The 24,955-nt window shown below is 44.3% G+C and overlaps 1 protein-coding gene across 7 annotated transcripts; it reads right to left on the bottom strand.

Annotated features, from left to right (window-relative positions):
* Positions 1-293: 293 nt before the first annotated feature.
* HAO2 (hydroxyacid oxidase 2) lies at positions 294-24,955 on the bottom strand. 7 transcript variants are annotated; one of them, XM_036861076.1, is made up of 8 exons: positions 24,845-24,954; positions 15,038-15,176; positions 13,159-13,310; positions 11,147-11,430; positions 9,704-9,913; positions 5,187-5,345; positions 4,738-4,807; positions 294-1,033 (listed from the first exon to the last, which is right to left on the bottom strand). In XM_036861076.1, the coding sequence occupies exons 2-8, from the start codon at positions 15,166-15,168 to the stop codon at positions 978-980; spliced, it is 1,062 nt and encodes a 353-aa protein (XP_036716971.1). In that variant the 5' UTR covers positions 15,169-15,176; positions 24,845-24,954; the 3' UTR covers positions 294-977. The 7 variants fall into 7 exon arrangements, with proteins under 7 accessions (XP_036716971.1, XP_036716980.1, XP_036717010.1 ...); XM_036861068.1 differs by lacking the exon at positions 294-1,033 and adding an exon at positions 3,392-3,957 and having other exon boundaries at positions 15,038-15,196; positions 24,845-24,955; XM_036861106.1 differs by lacking the exon at positions 294-1,033 and adding an exon at positions 3,396-3,957 and having other exon boundaries at positions 13,159-13,315; positions 15,038-15,146; positions 24,845-24,955.

Genomic DNA, 24,955 nt, shown 5'->3' with positions numbered 1-24,955 from the left:
CATTTATTTATTTATTTATTTATTTATTGGCTGCGCTGGGTCTTTGTTGCTGCATGTGGGCTTTCTCTAGTTGCGGCGAGCGGGGGCTACTCTTCCTTGGGCTACTCTTCCTTGCCGTGCGCAGGCTTCTTATTGTGGTGGCTTCCCTTGCTGTGGAGCATGGGCTCTAGGCTTGCGGGCTTCAGTAGTTGTGGCACGTGGGCTCAGTAGTTGTGGCTCGTGGGCTCTAGAGCGCAGGCTCAGTAGTTGTGGTGCACGGGCTTAGTTGCTCTGTGGCATGTGGGATCTTTCAGGACCAGGGATCGAACCCGTGTCCCCTGCGTTGGCAGGCGGATTCTTAACCACTGTGCCACCAGGGAAATCCCAAAGCTACTATTTCTTAAACACACTAGAACTCTGAACTTTACATACATTATCTCAATCTTTCTCCCATCCTAGAGAGCTAGGTAGTATAATCCCCATTTTGTAGACAAGGACATGTAAGAACAGAGAGATCAAAAAACTTTCCCAAGTCACAGTCCTGTCAATCTTATGTCTGTATGACTCCAAAGCCTATGTTTTTAACTATATTATTTCCCTATTATCTACAGATAGGAGTATAATTTTTGTTGGGGAATATTTTATACGTATAGCTCTTCTGTCTAGAGTGCAGATTTCCATAGCTGTTTCATAGAAACGTAGTATATTCAAAAATTTTAATCCACTAGCTACTTCAGTCATTATTGATCTGCCCTTTTAAGATGTCTTCTTTCAGAGGAGGATTTTAGGCAAGAGAACAGCATATACAAGGCAGTGAGGCAAAGAAGAGCATCGGCACATTTGAGGAATATGAGGGATTTGGGGTGGAGTGGCTGAGGGTGCAGGGGGTGAGCCTGAGGACAGGATGGGACCTAGGCAGGATGGCATCACACACCCTATTACGATTTTGTCTTCTTCCTGTGGGCGAACTCAGCAGTCAGTCCCTTCACTCTCTTTCTCTACAACCTGGAGAACTGGATCAGGTCCCGACTGATCTCAGCAACCGACCGGCAGCCTACAAGAACAATGTAGTTAAAAAGCTCATTTCTCTAAAACCCCAGTCACCCATCCCACTGTGGGGAAGAGATGGTCTAGTGGGAACAAGCTTGACTTGACCCTTGTGCTCACCCTGATTAAATGTTATGTATACAGAACGAATCATCTAATTCTGAATGCACTGGGAATTATTTCGTGAGCCTGTGCCTGTGTCCTCCTTTAAAACAGCCATGTCAAAACGGCATGGTAAAAACGTAAAAACCGTATTTTGGCCTTTTGAAAAATCACTTTGTGTGCAGTGGATACACTTGACCTTTATCTCCGTCGTGATAAGGCTTCAGGACACAGGAAGTATCTGTCAAGGAGGGATATGACTCAGGGAAAGCAGACAAGATAGGGAGAGTGTTTCATACAACACTTCTAAGAAAAAGTTTTGTAAAACGCAACACCCGTCTTTGGTGGAGGAGCTTCATTAAAATGCAAAACTGGGACTGTCACTGAGATGTGAGACACAGGGACTGGAGAGAGTGACTCCAGACAAATGTCAAGAGAGAAGGGAGCAAGTGAGAACACGAGCTGGAGAACAGTAGGCGCAGAAGACAGTGAGAAATCACGGGTGATAAGAGGATGTATAATGTTTCACTTGAAGTTCTTTCCCCGTCTGTGATGTATGCACCGTCACCTCCCAAAACCTAACTGGCAAATTGTATTACTCACAAAAGTATAACTAATGAGAGGGTCTTTTCCCAAAAATGGAAGCAGAGGAAATGGTTGAGTTTCATGCCCGCGTGGATTATAAGGGACAGAAACAGCAGGTGTGGAATACATAAATAACTCGTAAAATGAATTAAGTCAGCAGAAGCAGGAATTCAGAGCCAGAGGTGCTCTCATCAGAATTGACAATGAGTTTGAGAGCTCTGGGTTTCCACAGGGCAGACAGAATAGTGCAGCTTCAGAGCAGGCAGACCTCCTCAAGGAGCACAGACATGCCAAAATATAAACTCTGCTCATATACTGTAGTAGAAATAAATATTTAAATTATGTAAAAATGTCTCAGTAGTTGCATCAAAGTGTTGTGATTCCATTTTGAGATGTGAAGCATCCATTCACATTTAAGCCCTGGTGACATCTGTGTACTTGTTATACTTATCAGTATAAACTCATCAGATTGGGTCTGGGTCTCACAAGGTACCATGGACATTGCCTTACTCTTGGTAGAGGTTCAGTAAAAGTTTAAGAGTGAATGCATAATTACAATGTATTCCTGCTTTTTCGTTACTGTAAATTAGGAGGATCGTCACACTAAAAAGCTTTGGCTAAATTAAAGCAAAGTGGTTAATTCCAAGCAATAAATCTCAAGAAGATTCATATACTCTTCCGATTTAGCCCCCTCGCCTTACGAGGGATGAGAACTGAGTAAGGTGGGCGCAGGCTTGCGCTGATATGATTTATATGTGCACGTTTTTGTTTTTTAAGACAAATCACAGTTTTACCCTTTCTATAAATATAATTTCAGCAATTGGGCTCACAGTTAGGAAAACATTAATTTTAAACTTCTTTTGCTTTCAACCATAGTGAAAATCATGTTCCCCTCCCAGGTCTGTGATGTCTCAGGGTTATAAGGGGAAAATATCACACATTTCTAGAGGAATTAGGGAAGAGAAGTCATATTGACTGATGACCTCCTGGGTGCCAGGTTTGTGTCAAGGCGTCTGAGATGCAGTGTGCAGGGAAAAACTGGGGGGTGACAGAATCTCTGGGGGTTCACATTATGATTTCGTACGTTAGTGAGTTCCACCAAAAACACAGCCCCCGCTTCAGCTGAGACCCCCCTCTCCCCGGGGACTAGCCTGTGGGGCGTCTTTCCTGGGGGAGCGACACACACAGAGGATGCCGAGGGATGGCCGTCGGCCTAGGTTTTTTATTCTTCCTCTTCCTCCCCAAACCCTCCTCTCCATCCCACATTTGGTTGTTGATTAGTAATTTTTCTATACATTTAAAACAATACATTCTCACTGTAGAACAATTAGAAGGAAAGGAATATAAAAAGTCAGGCATAGAAGTGTTCATAATCCTGCTTTTTCTTTCTTTTTTTCCTGCCCCCTTTAAAAAAGGGTGCTCTCCACGCTCTATTTCAGAAAAAGATTTTCCAGCCACCATTTCCACTGCAATGGTTGTTAAGTATAAACTTTTGGTGGAATAAAAAAGCTTCGTTATTGTGAACTCCCCCAACAGGCTTCTGTTAAAGAAGTTCAGATATCATTTCACAAGGACAGGAGAAAATATTTGGGGGAGCAGGAGAAGTCACCTCAATCTCCTGGAATCTGCAGAAACCATAGATCTTCCCATCCCTCTCCCCACCAAACCACCCCCCCCCCCACCGAGGGGCAAAACACACCAATACGATATTTGTTCACACTTGTGTTCTCCCCTCCCTCATGGGAGCGACTTGGGTCATTTATTGCCTTATCTTCATAGGCTTTGGCCCAAAATGGACAGTCCCGGTCCTTGATGCCTTCATCCATTTCCCTTTTTTTTTCTTTTAAACTGCTAAGTGGAAAGGGGCTGGTGCTGGCATTAATGCCCATCTAAGTTTTCTAGCTTGTACTACTCAAGCCCAAAAGGGTGAGTTTGCAGCCCCAGTGGACACTATGCAACTTGGACGCTGAGTACAAGATACTTGTCTAAATATCAGATCAAAACCAGACTTGAAAGGACCCGGACGTCTTGCCTTGTGCCTAGCACATGTCAGATGTTCAGTAACATCATCTACAGAAATAAGTTAATGGCGTGAAAGCAGTCTTCACTCCACTTCGGAGCTCTTGATCATTTCCTTACTTCTGGAGGAGGTTTCTGTTATTACCATAGTTTAGAATTGAGGCGTGAGTGGAGGTCTCATTGGGGTTCGTCTTGTCTGTCTCTCACATTGCAATTGATTACCATCTATAGCAGACAAAGCCAAAGACAGAGCTATTGGCCATTGGCATTTGGGCAGGACAATTCTTTTCTGTGAGACAGCTCCAAGCATTTTAGGATAGTCAACATCTCTGGTCTTTGAGCACTAAATACCTCCAGTACCCACCCTGCATCATTGTGCCGATGAGAAAAAAATAAATTAACCCCCCCCCGAACAAAACGCCCCTCAAGAGAGAAGTTACCATCATTAGTTGAGAACCACTATTTTACAGGATCCCTGGGATTCCAGGCTTTGCTAAACACGTATGTTTTTATGAGCACTGCTTTACAGTCATCTCATTTTTGACTGAAATAGCCTGCCTGTAACTTCGAGACATTCATGGTTATCTCGTTGTCTGCGGTTACGCAGGATGATGCTTCTTCTTCTCCCCGTTCTGTCCTCCTGTTTGTTTCCATCTCCCCAGCTCCTCCATGCTTCCCCTATGACATAACTTCTCTACTCTTCACAGTCCATGAATATTACTTAAAAGATGACACACAGAACCACATCTGACAAGCCTGATAGGATCTGAGCAGGCCAGAGTAAAACGGGACCCTCCTTCCCAAAATCTGAAACTGCATTTGCTTTTGTAGCAGATGTATCACATTTTGAGTTGGTGCTTAATCTTTGTCTGGCACGTTTCCTCCCTGTTCTTTCCTTTGGGCAGCCACTGGGTCTGGGAAAGACGAGCTAGAAGGGCCACTGCTCCTGTTATTTAGACGGCCTGTTTTCAGTTCTGAATCAGGAAAAGAATTGTAAAAACTTACCTGTCAGGGTCATGGAAGTGTGGAATTCATTTTTTAAAATGTTCAAAACTTCCTCAACACCATGTTCACCCTGCTCCCAAGACAGAGAGAGAGAGAGAGAGAGAGAAAAGGAGAGAGACAAAAAGAGGCATGAAGGAACATTCTGACCATGTGATGAGTATAAATTCTAGGTGAGCTCAGAGCTGTGCTGGGGACGGTGGGGCTACCTGTGAAATTAGAACTATGTTGGGAATCATGGAAAGCAACGAGGAAAATGTAGGGTGACAGCTCTTGAAAACGTGCAACATGCTGCAGAGGAAGCATGGTGGAGCCAGAGAGGGGTCACTGTCCTTCAGGATCTGTGGCACCTCCAACAAACGGCCAAGCTTGGGGGGTTAAACCACAGAAATGCGTGGAAACGAATGAGAAGCGTGGTACCTTCCGGCTGGTTTTCACTTTGCCACCCTCACCTTGTAGGCAAGACCCCATAGGATGGGTCTCCCCAGAAAAACGCATTTAGCCCCGAGGGCCAGAGCTTTCAGCACATCATTGCCGGTTCGGATGCCACCATCCAGGTACACTTCGATCTTCCCTTTCACAGCAGCTACCACTTCCGTCAAGGCATCGATCTGAAAAGGACAGACAAGTGTGGTTCCAGGGATTTCCCTTTTGACTCTCAGGGTGTCAGGGGACAGCAGTGCCCCATCAGCATGGGCTGGCACCAGGAGGTCCAAGTGGGGGCGATGCCTAACTGTTCCTCCCCTCCCGTGCTTGAGGCTGCAGGTGCCTGTCAAAGCAGTGCAGCCACGTTCCCAAGGTCCAGAGACTTTCTGCAGGCTCCCCGTTCTGCCATCTTCTGCTCCGACAGAGATGGAGCAGAAACCTCTTTGCTCCTCTTCACATCCCCTAGGGGACATTTTCCATTTGTAGCATTCATTTTAATGCTCTTCTTTTCAAAGAACATTTTGACTTTTGATTTTCTTCCACTTTTTCTGTTTCTAAGGTGGCACAGCTAGAAGTGCTTTCCATTGCTAAGGCCCTAAGTCTTTTTGGCGAAACAAGTGCGATCGGCCATGACCCTAGTGTCTGGACCACAGCCTGTTCAGTGTAACTGGGCTGTACATCATTCCTAATACGCCACATTTGAGCAACTTGTTCCTGACTCCTTTGGGGGTTATCTGAGACATGGGATAGGTATGCAGCAGCAACATTGTAAAACTAGGGTTGAAGACTTTGAAAGACAAAATAGAAACAGCTGATCACTCTGGCCTGGCTGCTCCACTGGACCTTTTCTCTCACCGTCTCTTTCATTCCAGGATCTTTGGTCAACAGGACTTTTGGACCTAAGGTGCCCCAGACCAAGCTGTGTTCCTCCAAGTCTATAAGGAGGAGTGACTGCAGAGTCTAGGAGGAGGGTCCTGGAGGAAGTGTTTCTGGAACTGCCTCAGGGGCTCCTGTTCTGTGCCTCTTTGAGGAATGACCAGAGAGGAGAAGTAGAAACTGGGCCCTAAGAGGACTTGTGCTGCCGAAGGCGTCAATTGGAATTCTACCTGAACAAGATGCTTCGCTGAGACTGAGCAGAGTATGAAATCAGGGAGGAAAGAACTTTGTACTTTAATTTACAGGTGGAGGAGAATTGAATACGTCGTGACTTACATGTAAAGACTGGAGGGAATTCACATCCAAATAAGGGGTATTTTTACAGTCCCACCATGATATTATTTGGAATATTTCTACAAACTATTTCTACAAATATCACGAGAAATGAATAAATATACTTGTGCAAGGACTCTTCTAGTGAGCCATAGTGCACAATGGAGCTGACAGTAATTTGAGAAACAGAATAGGGAGTGAATTTCAGCCTAGGGTTCAGTATGAGCCTAGAACTAGTATTGAGAGTTAATTTTTGATAATCCACAACAGGGCATTCATTAGAGCCTTCTGGCGATAAAAGTTGGCTGATCCTTTCCCCTGGTTCCAGGAGGACGTACAGGGGTGTTAGATATGGAATCTTATAGAGATGGAACTTCGCCCAGAGAGTCACATCCCTCACAAGGAGGGGACTGGGTTGAGATGACTGAGGAAATTATCCCCAGCACAAAATTTAAGGGGTGCCAAAAATATAAATAATATTTGAAGACAAAATTTAAAAAAATCAAATGGCAAACTTTGACCTGTGAGCTGGGGGCTTGTTTTGATAAATAAAGTTTTATTGGAATCAGGGCCAGGATTACAGTGAGATGAGCGAGGCAGTGTTATGCAAGTGCAGGGACGGATCCTGTCTTTATTAAAAATGTTGATATTTTGTTCACTACGGATTTTTTTGCATTAAATTTCATTTTTTTAAACAGTGTATGAAACTATTATATACCTTACTCAGTTTTTCTGGCACCTTCTTAAATTTTGAGCCAAGGGTGGGTTTCCCACTAGCCTCACACTAATCTTGGTGCTGTCCCTGGATGACCTTGGGTTTGGTTGTTAGGTCAAATGGCTTGGGAGAACAACATGTTGATCAACGTGATGGGGCAGGAGAACTTCTTCTTGTTCTGGCGCCTGCCTTTGCCAACACTCATTCTCTATTGAGGAAGTGCAGTGCGAAAATTAGTCGGCCACTTTTTCCCACTCCTTACTCAGTCCTCCCCAAGGGGGCAAGACTAGCTAAACTGACTAGTGAGAGAAAGCCAATTGTATTATATTTTATTAGCATTTTCTCAAAAGTCAATACTCTGCCCTGTTTGCTGCTAGTTGGTGAGGGCCTCTTTGCTTTCTGCTCCTATTGTCGGCACAGTTGGGACAGCTCAGGACCTGCTAAGCTCTTTTGCATCCTCTATTCTGTCAGTTACGAGGTGTGTGAGAGATAGCTTTGTGGGCATCCTTGCAGGAGTTGGGTGAGAGAGCTCAGTGTGTGTTCTGAAGACCTGTGTTCTTCTAAGGTCTTAGGTCAAGAGTTGGGATGGGAAGTAGGAGGCCTGACAATTCCCTGCAGTTCAGCTCTTACGGAGAGTCATAGTAAAGTGTGCCCCTTGCTCTCCATCATTCCATGCCTGTTTGCTATCAGGTAGAGCCTGGTGAAGAGGAGGAGGCCAGTGATTGGCACTTGAAACCCCCAAGCTTCACAAGCCTTGAAATGTACAAACTGGCTGATGTATCTTTTCTATTTCCTGGAATTTTTTTTAAAGAAGTAATTGAGAATGTGCTAAAGATTTAAGGATGGTCACTGATGTGTTGTTTAAAATAGTGAACGCTTGGAAGCAATCCAGATGTTCAACAATAGGAAGCTGGTCATATAAATTGTCTATTCATACCACACATCATTAAAAACAAGAAAGCATATCTATTAAAAATAAAATGATCCCGATATATTGATACATGGAAAGAAGAAAATTACATAATATCATGTATAGTTTTCAAACCTAAAATGTTATGGTCACATCAAGTTGATTACCAAACTATTGTCAGTATGATAGTGATTGTTATCTTATTCTTTTTGCTTATGTATATTTTACAGTTTACTTGAGGTGAACATTTCTTACTTATACAATAAAAAGGCCAAAAAAGACTTTAGAGGAAAAAAAACCCACTTCCCTTTCTCAAAATGAGTCAAGCGGCAATAGAAGAATCTCTTGGAAAATATAAGCTATACTCTCACTTTGTCACAGCTTACCCTTCCTCCTCCCCATATCCTCAAGTCCATTCTCTAGTAGGTCTGTGTCTTTATTCCTGTCTTGCCACTAGGTTCTTCATGGGAGGGGGAGAGATGCAAGAGGGAAGAGATATGGGGACATATGTATATGTATAACTGATTCACTTTGTTATAAAGCAGAAACTAACACACCATTGTAAAGCAATTATACACCAATAAAGATGTAATATATATATATATATATATGTATATACATATATATATAGGCTATAAATCTCCATGAAAATAAAAATTAACAATTGGACTTCCCTGGTGGCACAGTGGTTAAGAATCTGCCTGCCAATGCAAGGAACTTGGGTTCAATCCCTGGTCCGGGAAGATCCCACATGCTGAGAAGCAACTAAGCCTGTGCGCCACAACTACTGAGCCTGTGCTCTATAGCCTGCGAGCCACGACTACTGAGCCCGCACGCCACAACTACTGAAGCCTGCGTGCCTAGAGCCTGTGCTCTGCAACAAGAGAAGTCATAGCAATGAGAAGCCCGTGCACCACAATGAAGAGTAGCCCCCGCTTGCTGCAACTAGAGAAAGACTGCATACAGCAACGAAGACCCAAAACAGCCAAAAAAAAATAAGAATTAAAAAAAATTTTTTAAATAATTTTTTAAAAAAGAAAATAAATGAACAATTAACTCCCTTAAAAAGTTCTTTCCCTTCCTGCCTCCTTTTCTTTTTCTTTCCCCAAATTCCATCTATAAGGGACAAATTCATAAGTTAGGGGAAAGATTAGACTGTCCCAGATTTTTAGCAAAGCATTCATAGGGCATTTTTAAGTTTTACTGTGAAAGACAGTTATTTATTAGCTTCAGTGAGGCACTGTTTCTTTCTGGGATGTGTCATATGAGAAAATATGAGGTTCCAATCCATGCAGACAGGCAAGCTTCCAGCTGAATGCTTCTTCCAGAAGGCAGACCTCCATGCCTTGGGAACAACTCTTCTATCAAATTTCACCTTAAACACTTATTGTGTGAATTCCGACAAGTTACTTAACATCTCTAAACTCTAGTATCCTCATCTGTAAAATACGGATAATAATGCCCATCTTGCAGGACTGTTTTGAGATTTAGAGATGACATATGTTGAGTTTGTAAAAATAGCCTGGCACACACTAGGCTATTATTAATGATTAAAAGTCCTTAAAAATTCACAGGTAGATATGAACACAGGTGGTTAGGGAGAGGGGAATGTGCACCAAATTGCACAGAGTACCTTGCTGTGGACACATACATACACGCACACGACAGAGCACTCACAAACACACCCAGGCTGAAGTCATCCTACTTACAGAAGCAGGAACCTCATCAAGCTGCCTCCCACCATGGTTGGAAACAATGATGCCATGGACATTGTGCTTCACAGCTAACTCTGCATCCTCTTTTGTCAAGATCCCCTTAAGGATGATGGGCAATCGAGTAATGCTCTGAAACCAGGAGAGATCATCCCAGCAGATGGATGAGTCAATGGGGGACATCTGGAGATAAGGCATTAAATTTCCCTGTGGGGGAATAAAAGCAAACTTTAGTCCTGAACTCCTTCAAGACTCCCATTCCAAAGATGGGACACATTTGGAGAGCCACCAAAAGCTTGAAAAGAGGACCCGCAAAACCAAACACTACTTCTAGCTCCTTTTCCTAACAAAATTTGTGTAAAAGACTTTCTACTTCCATTGCTTATTCATTAACCATTACTTGTGTCCCTGCTCAATAATTATGCCAAGATCTGGGCACACAAAGACAAATAAGACACAGTCCTTACTTAAAAAAAAACCCAAAAACCTCAGAGTTTAGTAAGTGAGATAGATAAGCAAAAACATTTGTAGGCCATTGTGATGTGTTATGATTGAGATATGCACAGGGTAACAAGAACTAAGCAATACTTCAATAACCTTAAGTCAGGTATTATCCAGTATTTATCTTGGCTCACCATGTGAGTCAAATATCTATAGATCCCAATGTGTCCCTGGAATCTGAGCTAAGATTCCAGAAAACCTCAAGGCCAATTTGTGGTTAATGAGTAGAACTGTTGAGTCACTTGGCTGGGTATCAGAGCTGCCCGTTGGCTGAAAAGGCTGATATCACTACCTCTAATGTAGCCAAGGGATTCCAACTTTACCATGGCTTTCTCTCTCTGGGGCACTCCATCCCATCGGACTATAGGATTTTAATGGGAGAAGTGCCCTTTGTAGTCACCTTGTCTAAACAAGTGTGCTGTAGCACTCTGGTGCCCCATGGATGAGTTCTAGGTGTGCAGAGATATTTCCTCCCCAGTTTTCAAGGCAGGAGGGCGGGGCTTGGGCTGACTACACACCATGGGCCATTCACCTTGGGTATGAGCATCTTCTTCAGATAGTCAATTTATCTAAGTATGCCATCCAGACTAGCATTTTCTAAGTGTGGCATAAAGTAGAAAATGTTGGAAGAACTTTTTAGTTTGCTCTCCTATTTCATGAAAAAAATCCTCTCCTTAGCTTTCCTATTTCCCAGCACCCAGCCCTGCCCAGAACATTTCTGGGCTGCCAGGGATGAGAAAGAACATTTTGTCTTATATTCTGCTTTTCTGGAAGTTCTGGGCAGCAGGAACCACATCTGCTTCTTGAACTGCTGCATCCCTAGTTCCTGGCACAGAACAGGTACCCAATGACTTCTTGAGGAAAGAAAGAAAAGAGGAAAGAGGGATGGAAATCTACCTCCTGTAACGCCTGCCCGCCTGGCTCTGGTATCTTTCCTACCTTCTCAGGTGATCCGAGATCTTTTAGCAGTAAGTTCTTCATCAAGTTCACTTGGTTTGTAATGTTGTGTCGTCTGTTGCCAATTTTGGGTGCATCCACAGTGATTACCAGAGCTTTGAAACCCAGGGATTCTACCTTTTGGATCAGCTGTTTGTTTAGTTGCCTGTTTGGGTGCACATACAGTTGGAACCATCGCAGGCCCCCGGGGGCAGTGGCAACAATGTCTTCAAGGCTACAGCTGGCATATGTGCTGGTGATGTAGCAGATACCGGCTGCTTGCGCAGCTGCAAAGCAAAGGACACAACTCAGGTTGGAGGGCAGAGGCATTCTGAACTGGAGTGAGATGCCCTAGGAGTCTGTGTGGCCTCTGGCCAGCTTGCCCTGTGAGTGAAGATAAAGCTTGACTTCATTCTGCTTCCCTGTCAGGCAGGCAGGCAGGCATTGCACGTGTTTGATCAGATTGTCTGGGTCCTCCTCTGTGTAACCTGTCTTACAAATTCTGTGTTGCATATTAAAATATTTCAGGCTAGAGATGACCTTGAGTCCCCAGAACCATTTGAAGCTGTTGTGGCTTTCAGATAGGAAATGGGCTTCTTGTGAACTCATCAATGAAGCAGAAGGGAATTAAAGAAGGCAAAGGATGAGAAAACGTAATTCCAATGGAGAAGGATGAGTTTTGCAGCAGAAAAAGCATGCTATCTGGAGTTAGAAGAATGCGAGTTCTACCACTTCTTAGCTGTGTGGCCTTGAGTCTCATTTTCTTTATCTGTAAAAGGGCAGGGCGGGGGGATAATAATACCACTCTTATAGGGTTGTTGCAAGATTAAATAAGATACTAGCTATGGAAGCATTTTTTTAAAATTATGAAGCGAGGTACTATACAAATACTAGGGATAATGAGGATGATGACGACGGTGACAATGATGTGCTGATCGCATCTTTCTCATTTCCCACTTTAATCATTTTCAGGGGATTCCCCAACAGGTTAATGTCACTACCATCCTACAACCCATGGGCAGAGAATTTGACCTAATCACAATTAATATTTTCAATTCCTAATGTCAACAGGAGATACCCCATTCTCCTGCTCCACCCCCAAAACAACACAGCACACTCAACCATGAAGATTTAGTAAAGCAGTCATATTCATACAGGGTATTCATATTTCAACTTAGCCAAATTTGGTTCCTAACCAGATGGATGTCACTTTCAGCTCTAGAATCCATGGATTCATTGCTTTCTATATCACAGAGTCAAAGGAAGAGACCCCAGGGAAGCCATGGGCAACTTGAGAAAAAACAGATTTGGCTTAGGGTGAAGATTACAAATGAGTCACAGGAATATTTTTATCCCCTGCCTTTCCTTTCTCCTCTCCTCTCCTCTCCTCTCCTTCTCTTCTCTTCTCCTTATTTTTTAGTGGTGGCAGATGAGGGAAGAGAACTCAGGGATACTAGGAAGGAAACAAAACCCAATGAAAAACTTTTTGTCAAATAAGATGATCAAGTCAACTGAGGAGAAGGGAAATGGAACATTTGGACAAGAGCACCTGCCAGGGCTTTGTGTTAGGGCTTAATGTCATGACTTTCTCCTCATCCTAAATTCAGAGGCACACCATTCAGTCCCAGCCCTGGCCCATGAGGGTTCAAAGAGAGCCCTACCCTTGGGGCCACACTGATCAGCCCTTTCCCCCCAGATGCCGTGTCGGAGGGGCCAGTCAGTGCCCCTCTTCCTTGGGATGGCTTGGTGGGATTTTCACCTCCTATTCACCTGTAGCTCCCTCCCACCCTAACCATTCTTTATAATGGAAAATTGGTATTTTCTCAATCTTAGGTGAAATGTTATGCAAATGTAGCTTTAAGCATTCCTTTTCCTACCCTTAATTCCAACCAGATTGCTGTCCCTAAGCCCCTTCTCTAGAGAAATTCTGGAGCCGTTTGCCCCTGCTCTGAAGGACACCTCTGCACACTTTAAGGCCCTTGGAAAGGGAGCCTCAAGGTGGGCTGGGTTCACACCTCTGGCTGTGCTCATTTCTCCATCAGGCCAGGCAAGGCAGTGGAAACCCGTGGGTGCGATGCAAATGGGGGTGCTGATCTCCTCCCCTTGGATTGTGGTCCGCATGTCCACCTTTGACACATCTTTCAGGTACCGGGGACGGAGGCGGATTCTGTGCTGGACAACAAAGAGATTCTCTATCGGTGGGATGACTCACCAGCACGGAGGTGCTGCCTAGTGCTGGGACCTCCAGATTCCTGACACAGATCTAGACCACACTGGGTCCCGAGAAACCACTGGCGGAGTCAGTTGGCTGGTAGCTGATTAGGCAGCATAGACAAGCTAGAGGCTCTTCTCCTCCGGAAGCCTCTCCCAACCCCCTATTCCACATTAACCCCGCCTTCTCTGAACTCCTGGTACACATATGGTCCACGCTGTTCCCTGCCTTGCTCCATCAGAGGTCTGTGTCTTGGAGCTGTGCCTCCCTGACCAGACTGTCAGCACTTGGATGCTTTGATTGATCCATCTTAACAAGGACTAGAAAGGGAAGGAATAAGCAAGACGGAGTTCCAGTCTCTTCCCTCTTAGGTTGGAAACAAATCTCTATAAAGCAAGAAAAGGTCATTGAAAGAGAACAAATCCCAGAGAATGACCACGATTTTTTTTTTTTCCCCCCTAGAGGCTAATTCATTTGAAGATTTGACTTAAACACTATTTTAGAAGGTAGGGAAATTAACAAATAATAATTATATGAAACGAACTTTTAAGTCAAACAGATACTTAGCTTCAGGGTCCAAAACTGCTTATTTTCCACAGCATATTATTATTCCTATACCTAAACTGAGGAAGATTTTTCTGGAAATGCTGATTGTGCAAATTTGGGTAAGAGCCTCAGTTACTTCATCTGTGAAATGGGAATAATAATCCAACTTTCCTAATAGTCTTGTGAAGACACAATGAGATAAAGCAATTGAAGTGCCTAGTATAGTGTTAAACAAGTATGAAAATACAGAAGATAGTGTTCACCATGCATCCCATTTTCCAGTTTTCTCCTGATCTCTGTATCACAGAGGTCAGCAAACATTTTCTGTAAAGGGCCAGATGGTAAATGTTTTAAGCTTTGTGCCATGAGGTCTTTGTCACAATTACTCAGCTCTGCTGTTGTAATGCCAAAGCAGCCATGGACAATATGCAGATGACTGAGCGTGGCTGTGTTCTAATAAAACTTACTTGTGGACACTGAAATTCTAATTTCATCTAATTTGACATATTGCAATTCTTCTTCTTCTTTTGATTTTTTTCAAGCAGTTAAAAATGAAAAAAAAGCCCATCCTTAGTTTGTGCGCCATCCAAAAACAGGCAGTGGGCCCGACCTGGCCTCTGGGCTACTCTTTACTGACCCCTGCGCTACCCGCTGCTGTGCCGCCCAACTCTTCTCCCTTGAATCAATCTTCTTTCATCCGCAAGACTCCTTGGGTCTCCATATTTCCTCCAGCCTTGAGCCCTCTCTCCTGTTCTACCTCCAAGTCGGAAGTTCAGGAGCTCAGGAGATTTAGGTTTACCCAGCCAGCTTCTCCTCCCTGCCCAGGTGGCTGGAGACCTTGGGACTCTTGTTCTATCTTGTCAGGTGTCAAAGTCGCCGTGATCAGCACTCAGGCGACTCACTCATGGTAGTTCTGCAGAGGCACTGAGATAAATTGTCTCTCCATCCATGCTCTCCCCAGTCACCTGTCCTCCACCAAGAAAATCCCCCCAAAATCCCAAACAACAACAGAAACCCATTATTATGTCTTGAGTACTCTATCTTCTTTGGAGGCAGAAACCAGGACTGCTACCTTCCAAAGAGCTCTCAACCAGTGCACCTTAGCTTAGCAATAGAAAGGATACAGAAGACCAGACTTTTTAAATGCTGCGATGTTGTCATCCCGCGTGAGGCAGTCATCAGCTCCGCCTTCAATAAAATCCCAGGTTGACTTAGACAGCTGCTCCCGTGCATGGGCCTCAAAGTCTGTCAAACACACCAAGGGCATTTCTGGACCTTTAAAGGAAAAGCCAAAACTGACCAAACAAAACCCAATAAGAATACTTCCACTATAGAGGAGAGGGTGGCGGCGGGGCGGACTACAGCGTGAAGCTGTTTGGATTCAACTTGAACCCCCTGTAATCTTTATCTCAAAGGAGGTGCTGCCAAAGATGCTGATTCCAAGCCCCAAAGCAGGTAGTCATGCTGCACCCCTCCACTGTCCCGAGCCTCTCTCCCAATCCTGGTTATTGGGTCTTCTAAATATCTCTCAGGTCTGTCCCCTCATCTCTAGGCCCACTGCCTCAGATCTAGGTGAGGTCCCACCACCTCGTATAAGATTATTACAAAAATTTCTTATCTTTGTCTCTTAGCCTTCAGATTCACTCTCCATCTTGTTTCCCTCCAGCTACCCGGGATCTTTCTAAAATGCAAGTCTGATCATGGCTCTTGTCTTTCAAGGGCCCATATCATGGCATTCACAGCCTTCCAGGACCTGGTTCCTGCTCATCATCTTCATTTCTTTGTGGCTTTTCCTTGTCTTTTGAGTCACTATGAGCATTTCCTGAGCATACCGGAGATTTATTTCATATTTTTGTGCTCTTTTGGAAGGATATCCATCAGGGTGAAAAAACTGGGTCTGAACACATACGAACGCCTGGAAGTTCTCGGGAATCTCCGGATGTCTGAATATGGGGCTGTGGCTGAGTATCAGGGATGAAGCTGACTTTTGCGACTCCCTGGTTGGGTCATTGAACATGGCTAATTTTGAGACCAAGAAAACAACATATGCTCCCTCCATTTGTTCCCATCCCCAGTCTGAATCCCATAAACCTGGAGCTTCTGCTACCACCGCCCCTGAAAGAGGGAAGAGGGCAGTGTTGTGGGGTACATCCTTCCAGTAGGGGCAAAGGCCGAGGGAACAGTAGCTACAGAGATGCTGAAGGCACTGGATACAGTCAGTCTCAGCTTGTAGAGCCTCTGTGTAAGAGGATTCCTCTAGGAAGGGTGGGGAAATCTGTAGTTCACAGCGCTGCGCGTCTTCCCAGCCATTGGCAATGGGGTAAGAATTAGCCAAAGGCTATGAGTAGAAACTGAGTGATTTCCAAGTAATTGTCTGAAGAATAGGGATAAGCCCCAGGGACTAGACTAGGGCTTCAAACACGAATGGGGCAGCTCTTCTAATGAACGAGGGGGCCAAGGAGGCCAGATGAAATGTGGGGTGCTGGGAATCTTGGTAGGGGTATGGCTGTGCCAGAATCTAGTCAAGTCATACAGGAAAGTAGTCCCAAATACCCACCTAAAGGGCTCAGCAGAAAGAAGTTATATGACAGACGAGAAACAGCCCCCGGGATGCGCCATGGATTCTGAGAGGAGGCCAGGAGGTGGACTTTGGAGCACAGCCACAGAGCTTTTTATAGGCAGCACACCTTGTCAGTGGGTGGGCAGGGAGCAGTTGAGGTGCTGAGTTGAGTTTGACAAAGTACAGCACCAATGTCTAACTTATCTCATTCCTATCTGACCCTTCAAAGGCTCAGTAACTTTAATCGAACGAATTAATTATTGTAATTATCCAACTGTATTGCAATCAGTTATTTAAACCTCTGTGTGCATAAAAGAGTTAATATAGCAGGCCTGAGAATGCTAGTCTTCAAAAGGCCTGCATACAAGTTTGGCCCTTGGCTGGAGTCTGGGAACTTGGATTTCAGGAGGGCTCCCACCATCTTCTGATAAGAATGTCTCTCTGTGTCTAAACTATTTGTACAAACAATGTGCTCTATGCTGAACATCTGCTTTCCCTCTGAGAGTCTAGAATTTTGGTACGGGTTAGGCAGAGCATGTCCATATGACCAACCCCCAACAAAAAACCTTGGGCACCAAGTCTCTGAAACGAGCTTCCCTGGTAGACAACATTTCACACGTGTTGTCACAACTCACTGCAGGAGGAATTAAGTGCATCCTGTGTAGTTCTGCTGGGAGAGGACTCTTGGGAGCTTATACTTGGTTTCCTCTAGATTTTGCCCCATGAGCATTTTCCCTTTGCTGATTTTGCTTTGCATTCTTTCACTGTAATAAATCATAGCCTCAACTATCTGCTGTGTCCTGTAGGTCTTCCTCGTGAATCACTGAACCTGAGACCCTCCCCGCCCCAGCACTCTGTATCTCCAGGCAGTAGGACAATGTGTGACACTGAGTTGCTGTTCATAAATATTCATTACTTGAATTTAACATTCCCCTGTGTGTCATCTCTCTGCCTTGTGGGATGAGAATTCTCCATCAAGTTTCAACTCCCGATGTCTCAACAAATCCCCATATCCTAAACATTACACACTCACAGAAATGTTCTTCTGCAGATTTCTAGCATAAAAACTCAACAACGTTTATTTTGAATCCAAGGGAAATGACACAGCTTCACTCAGAATTACTTGCCTGGAATAGTGTGAATTATATCATCTGAAAGCTGCTTGGAAATAAATAAAAAACCCAGAATCTTTATATATACCAAACACAATTTTATCAATTTCTATCTACTATTTCTTCTTCCACCTACTATTTCCTTTTCACTTCCCTGTGAAGTAGACAGAGAAGGTATTAGTCTTTCCATTTTGCCTTTGAAGAGAACGGGGCCTAGGAAGCAAAATAACTTGTGAAAGATTAGGCAGTAAATTATTACACAGGAAGGCTCAGAATCATATCTTCTGGTAGCTTCAAAAGGTAAACATTCTCCATTTTCAATTTCATGGTGCAGACCAAAGTAGTTGGTTCACCTAAATTACTTGTTATATTGAATTTAAGAGAATTTTGTTGGGACTTCCCTGGTGGTCCAGTGGTTAGGACTCTGTGCTTTCAAGGCAGAGGCCGTGGGTTCAATCCCTGGTCAGGTAACTAAGATCCCATATGCCACGTGGTGAGGCCAAAAAAAAAAAAAAAAAAAGTTAGCATTAAAAAAAAAAAAAAAAAGGGATTTCCCTGGTGGTCCAGTGATTAGTACTCCACACTTCCACTTCAAGGGGCACGGGTTCGATCCCTGGTCGGGGAACTAAGATCCCACAGGTGGCGTGGCCAAAGGGAAAAAAAAAAGAATTTCATAGGGTGAAAATACAATTATGTTGCATTTTTTCTTTTCATAAAGAAAAATGCAACATAATTGTTGCATGAATATTTATATTAATATCTATTAATATATTAATAGATATTAATATTAATATTTAATAGCATATTTAAAGCCTAGTAGAGTCCTGAGCCCATTATTTTTACTAGCAGTCCAATACAAGGCTTATAACTGAAGAGAAGGACAACTGTGTTGTTCAAAGTTTTTCCTATTTGGGAGTGAAACTAAGCACTATATGTTTTTATGTATTTCAGTTTGATCCACACAGGCTTTAAAGCCACCAGAAACTAAAGGGAGGATGCAAGTTGTCTAATGTGTATGTTTTTTGTATTCCCATTTTATTTGATCTCCATTCCAGTATTTTTTCTTCTTTTATCTTCTACTCTCACTGTGAAAGAGGAAGAAAAAGGGGAGAAAAGGATGAAAATCTCTTGCTCACTGATGAGGAGCTTAGCTCATTTAATCTGTTTAGCCTTTTTGTCTAGGGTAAAAAATGATGAGGTGCAACTTGTATACCAGTGATAAGGAAGCTAAAATCTAGGAGCAAGGGCCCTCAGTGGTACATGTTGCTAACGATCTGAAGTTCAAATTGTTTTCCTGGAGTGAGGGAAGGGGGAGGGACATAGACTGGCGCTGGTTGGAACTTCAAGGCAGATTTTGCTTTCTTCAATATTACTGTTTGATCAAACGCAGTTAGTCTAGATAACAACCTGTCTTCCTTTGAAGTTTCATATGGCGCATATGATTCATGTTGATGTCACTTTAGGAACACTTCCACTTGTATAAAAAACACCTAGGCATTCTGTAAGAAATCTCAGGGGCGACATCATGGGGCAGGTCACTGAGATTCAAGGGGGACTCTCAGGAGCAGGTGGATGGTCTACTTTAGGACCCTTTGGCCTGGTCCCCTGCGAACTTATGTCAAGTTTCCCAATGGAGCGGTAGAGATAATGTCAAGGCTATGCTTTGGGGGCCTTGTTTGAGAGATTACCCTGTTCAAGGTTGCTGAAAGTGCTTTAATCTCTTTGTGGGGGACAGTCTCAAGGAGAGTGGCTGCAAAGCCTGGAGCCATCGCCATAGCAACGGTGGCATTGGCACAGGAGAAGCTACTGCAGGAGGAGGCCCTGGTAGGGGAAGGCATGGGGGCAGGGCAAGGAGGGGGCCCGGGGCTACCGGAGCCACAGGCAGTGCTGGGACCAGGAAGACAGGAATCTACAACACCCGTGACTGAGGCAGATGAGCCCCCAGGGAGTCCCCGAGCAAGGTCAAAGTAAAGGGCTTGGATTCCCAGGAACATCAGGTCAGATATCAGAGTAAAGATGAGACCAGAATGTCCCTAACACTGGAGTGGCCTGAGGAGCAAGGATGACAGTTGTATAGGAATGAGGGGACGGAGGGCCCAGTGTTGGTCTCACAGGCGCGAGTAGTCAAATGTCGCAAGAACGGACTCATGGTCCTATCAGCCCAGGATCAGTTCTGGCCTTTTCCCTGAGCCCTCCCACACTGAACTGAGGACTCGGGGCCCCTTCCAGGACATGATGGCCATGTTTTCAATTTATTCTGTTTTGTGAACTAATAATCTGTCCTCTCCAGCCACCGCCTCACCACCCACTCTCATTAGCCCGTTTTCCTTCCCAGGCATTAAAACTCCCCCGGTGACCTGTAGGCACGTTCTACTACGAAGAGTAGTACATGTGGGTTCTTCAGAACCAGTTCTGCAGTAGCTATGGGGAATGTCTTTGTTTTACTCTAGGAGCTCTGTTTAAGGAGTTTTTGAGGTTGTGAGGGAGGCCCATTTATATTAATGCTCATTCTGGAGCTGTCGTGACCTAATTAGGTCATTAGTGACCCACAGTTGCCACCTCCACAAGCCGTAATGACTGCCAATCCTGCCTGGCGAGGATGAGAAGACAGAACAGTTGTGCTTGATGGAGCTGAGAGCGACTTTAGAGAGATGGATAGACGTGCACAAGTTTACACTGACGCAGCATTTAAAAACGAACCCGGGTTTCCTGTCTCCAAGTTCAGTGTCTTTCTGGCATAGTATGTGACTCTCAGAATTTCTCTGACTAGCCTGGCAAAAATAACCTGGAATTGGATTCTCCTTAGTTGGGAATTAGCTTCTCAGCATAGACCTAAGGTTTCTAGAGACTTATCTACACCGGATCTCATCACTCTAACGCCTGCTCTATTCTATCTGACCCTGCTTGGTTAGCCAATATCGGCGAAAAGGGCTGAAGCTGGAGGAACAGAATAAGCTCTTGCTCGTGTAGTCAGTGGACCAGTGCTTGTGGGGGTCTGAGAGGCAGCCTGCTTCAGGGGGGGTTACTGACACGTGGCTCTATGAGCAGAGGCAAGTGACCTCCTCTCTCAGGACCTCAGCTCCACATGGGAAAAACGAAAAGTTTGATATATTTTGGAATAATCTCTACCAGATTTGAAGCCACCAGAAATGAAAGGTTGGGCTGATGTCCATCAGGTCCTCATATTCTGTGTTTCCCCTGCCCATAAAAGCGCAAAGACCTCTGTTTAGATGGATGGATCACGTTAGCGTTCTCGTTCAGCACTTTGTGGCGATAAAGTACAGAACGGGGAACTAGCCCATCATTTGGGCTGGTTCCTCACACCAAATAGCTGGGAGCTCACAGCCTTTCTTCCTTCTTCCTCACTGACCTCGAGGCTCCCATTTTTATCAGCTGTTCTGGCCCTGTGGCGCCACCTGATGGCTTCAGTGGAGCTTCTCTGACCTGTCAGGGCACCATTTCCCTTTTGGAGGAGGGTTCTCACCCAACCTGGGTTCCCTGCTGGCCGAGCAGGTAATCAATCCCTCATCCTACATATGTATGCCTCTTCCTCTTTCGCTGATTTCTCCAAACTACTGGTTGATTTTTTCAGGAAATCTTTCTCACTCTTCCTCCTTTTCCCTAGTCTCTCCTGTCTCCTTCCCTTTTCCATTTGCAAACCCAAAATAACCCCCTCGCAGTGGATGAGATTAGTGCTGTAGAGTCCCTTGGATTAAGAACAAAAAAGTAAATAAGTTTTGAAGTCACATTAGATTTGGGTAAAGAACCTCCAAAGCCTTTGAAAATATCCTCAGAGGCACCTTGAGATCCCATTTACTTCCGTTGCCACTGAACTCTTTCTTCCTCTAATTAAGCCTGCTTTTCCTCATCAACAGCATTTATGAACGCAAAAGAAACTATTTATTACATAATTTTCTTAGTTTTCAGTTTTAGCCTAAGACTAACAATACATGACTTTACACTCATTTTCATTGCAAATATGCCAACTTTCTGCTACTTGGCAAATCAAGCAGGTATTTTCAGTCACCTAGGACTCCAACCACTATTTTATTAGCCTTCTTTCTATGGGAAAATATGGGCTGAGTTCCAAACAAATGGCTTCCAAGGTTTGGAGTTTTGGAGCTTTGGAGCACAGCCGCGTCGTGAATGGTGTGCTTTCCATGGGGTGTTGGCGATCATTTAGGGCATACTGGGAGACACTGACCCAAGGGCTCATAGGGTGTTTGGAAAGATTGGGAATTTTCTTCTTCTTTTGAGCAGTGGAATAATTTGATTACACAAAGACCCTTGGAGACAGTGTGATGGCTCCTCAATAATAATAATAATGACAATAAAATTGCACCCATTTATGGAGTGCTTCATGATGTGTCATGCACTGTGTAAATTGTTTCATGTGCATTAATGTGTAATCCCCAAACACAAATATTATTATCCCCATTTCAGATGAAAAACCTGACGTTCAGAGAGATGAAAATACTTTGCCCAACATCACACATCTAGTCAGACGTGCTGACTACCATAGCTTGGCTCTCAAGCATCATGAAAAGAAGCAAATATATGTAGCCAAGTGTGGTTTGCAGGGTGAGAGCTGGCATTGAAAACGCCCTGGGCAGATGCAGCTTTGCTTCCTTCCCTTGACAAAATCATAACTTGATCAGAAAGTAAGAAAACTTTGTCATTTAGCTGGTCATAAAAAATACCCCAGCAAGTTTAAATGAATCTTAAGGGTCTCCAAAGCACTCTTCCATATTTTATTCCATGTGATGATTATAATAACCCAGTGAGATAAAGGGTGATCACAGAGTAGAGGTACCAGAGTCCTATTTTATAGATGAAAAAATTAAAACTCAGAGAATTCAAGTGAATTATCTATAGTCACATGATGAGAATGGCAGGGCCTGACCAGGAATCCCTCTGACTTGCTCTGGATATTCTTTACTTGGCCAGTACGGGTTGTTAGTGGTTCGCTAGGATACATTCAGGTCTCTGTTCTGTAGGGTCAGAAGAGCTGCATAAAGTGAGCTTGGTCAGTTCCCACAAAATCTAGGCCACTGGGAAAGGTGTCCTGTGTGGAGATCACTGCCCTGCATCTTCATTTGCTCAGAAAGGGCAGAGTGTCAGAAACTACACAAAGGGTCAGAACAAGCTCTGAACTCTACTCTTTTCACTTCTGACTTGAGGTCTCATAGGCGTAGCTATGTGTAGGAGTGGCAGCTACTGGGAGGCAGCAGGAGAGGGCTGAGAAGACGGAGCAGTGGCGATGGACCACACCAGGTCAGAGATGGAGCAGACGTCTCTCTGCCTTCCTCTAGCATCTCTCGCCACGGTGTCTATCCAGATTGCATTTCTGAAGGCCACTGCATTCAGCTGCTAACGATACTCCATGAAACCTTAGTAGCTGAGGTAGTCCATTCAGTCAGGATGACAGAGTCTCATAAGCTTTGTAACTTGGCAAACATGGGCTCAAACTCAGCTCCGCTACTTGCTCACCATGAACAAGCTATTTGTGGAAGAAGACGATTAATGCCTATTCCATAGGGCCTTCATGAGGACTAAACACTATAACCCGTGTAACGTTTCTAGAGCAGTGTCTTATATAGACTAGACCATCCATAAATCGTAGAACCATTTGCGTTATTTCTCTTGTTGATGGCATTCTCCTGGGAGGCTCTGGAGGTTGACAGTGGCTTCCAGATTTGAGTAACTCCATGATGGTATAATTTAAACCCTGCATTGGATTTATTCATTAGTTCATCTCACAAGGCTTATTGAGTACATGCTCTCAGCCAGGAAGGCAGAGGCAGTCACTGCTCAGCACGTGCTCCCTGACGTTTCCTGGTTGCTTACAGGTAGGCAGGGTTTATATGACTAGTTCTGGTCAATGGGCTATGAGTGGAAGTGACATGTGTTCATTCTGGGCCAAGAATTTAAGTGCTGATATGTGACCCTCTATCTTTCTTTTCTTCTGTTACAACATTCCGGAGGCCATATCCACCAGAGGCATAGCTGTAGGACAAAGACAGCCTGGATCCCTGAATCACCACTTGGAAAGGAGTAGCCTTGGAGATCAGCTGACTTTGCGTAAGCAACAAATAAACATTTGCCTGTTAAACCACTAAGAATTCAGAGTTTATTCTCTACTACAGCATAGCCAAACCTAACCTCACTAATATATCTAGGCATCGTGCTAAACACTAGAAATTTTTAAAAACTTAGATGATATCAACATCTGCTTTCAAGAAGCTTACAGTCGAAGGAGAAGACAGATTTCAGTAGCTGATCCTCTGTTAGTTGATATGATATAGAGTATAACAGAATTCCTTTTCTAGGGAGAGTTACCCAGGAATTTGGGAATATTCCCATTGTTTCTCAAATGGTATCCCATAAATGATGTTCCACTCCATCTAGTCTAGACAAGCTCCAATTCCCATCTATCTATAAAATGAGAATACGGCTGTCTATCTCACAGAGATCTTGTGAGAATCAAAGGATCTTGTAAAATGCAGAATAGCCTAATGATTAAGAGTAAATACTTTGGGAGTTTTGTTTCCTGTTATGAGGTAGAAAAATCACAAAAAGCAATTTCTCCCTTGATCCTGTTTCCAGACTTTCTATTACAATCCATTGATCTGTCTGTCTTTCTTTCTACCAATACCACCCTAACTTGATCACTGTTTGGGGAAAGTTCTTCCCAGATTGATTTATAGAGTCAACTTGACCCCATCACAGTCTCGGGAGGCTCTACATTGGAGGGAATTGGTACCTCGTTCCAAGCAAGCTTATTCCCCAAAGAAACTACACCAGCCCGACTGTTTGAGAAACATTAACTTCTTTGCCTTTTAGAAGCAGTCCCGGTGTCACTGTTTTCCTCTGCCCATGGCCAGGAAGCAGTGATCAAGTTACAAAGCATATCGAGAGGGCAGGAACTGTGCCTTTTAGATTTTCCAGTACCCTTGCAAGTGGACACCTTTTGAGTTATTTTCCCTCCTAAGGACACCAATAAATACTCCCCCAGGTGGTTCTGAGACTTAACTTCTCTAGACATAGCCTTCTCTAGCTGTAGTGTCTTTGAAGCAAAGCCTCCCTTTGCCAGGTCCCTCAGTGTCCTACTACCTGCCTCCACGTTACCCTTTTCTGCCAAGACTCTCCCTTACCGACTCACAGTGAGCACCTCCGATGCCTCCCGAAATCTCTGGCCTTTCTTCTCGCCCCACCTTCCAGCTCCTCTCCCTCCCCAGTTCCAAGCACACAGAAGACACGAAGCAACAAACCTGGTATTAGCCTCTTCCAGTACTTGGGGAGAGTGGCGTCCAGGGGCAGTCACCCCACTCCTGGCTCACGGCTGGCTGTGGCGGGAGTAGCAGCTCCCTACCCACAGCCCC

This window comes from Balaenoptera musculus, chromosome 1, assembly GCF_009873245.2.
Source record: "Balaenoptera musculus isolate JJ_BM4_2016_0621 chromosome 1, mBalMus1.pri.v3, whole genome shotgun sequence".
NCBI classification, from domain to species: domain Eukaryota; kingdom Metazoa; phylum Chordata; class Mammalia; order Artiodactyla; family Balaenopteridae; genus Balaenoptera; species Balaenoptera musculus.
The sequence above is the reverse complement of the archived record's forward strand: the minus strand, read 5'-3'. Positions and strand labels throughout refer to the sequence as shown.

What these genes read in the sequence shown, in the direction of transcription:
- HAO2 (XM_036861068.1), bottom strand. Translation starts at nt 15,168, where the DNA reads ATGCCCTTGGTGTGTTTGACAGACTTTGAGGCCCATGCACGGGAGCAG. An exon ending in AGAAATGAGCACAGCCAGAG is followed by an intron (nt 11,431 to 13,158) that starts GTGTGAACCCAG and finishes TTTGCTTTGCAG; the next exon opens with CTGCGCAAGCAGCCGGTATC. An exon ending in TTGATGAGGTTCCTGCTTCT is followed by an intron (nt 5,346 to 9,703) that starts GTAAGTAGGATG and finishes TGTCCTTTTCAG; the next exon opens with ATCGATGCCTTGACGGAAGT.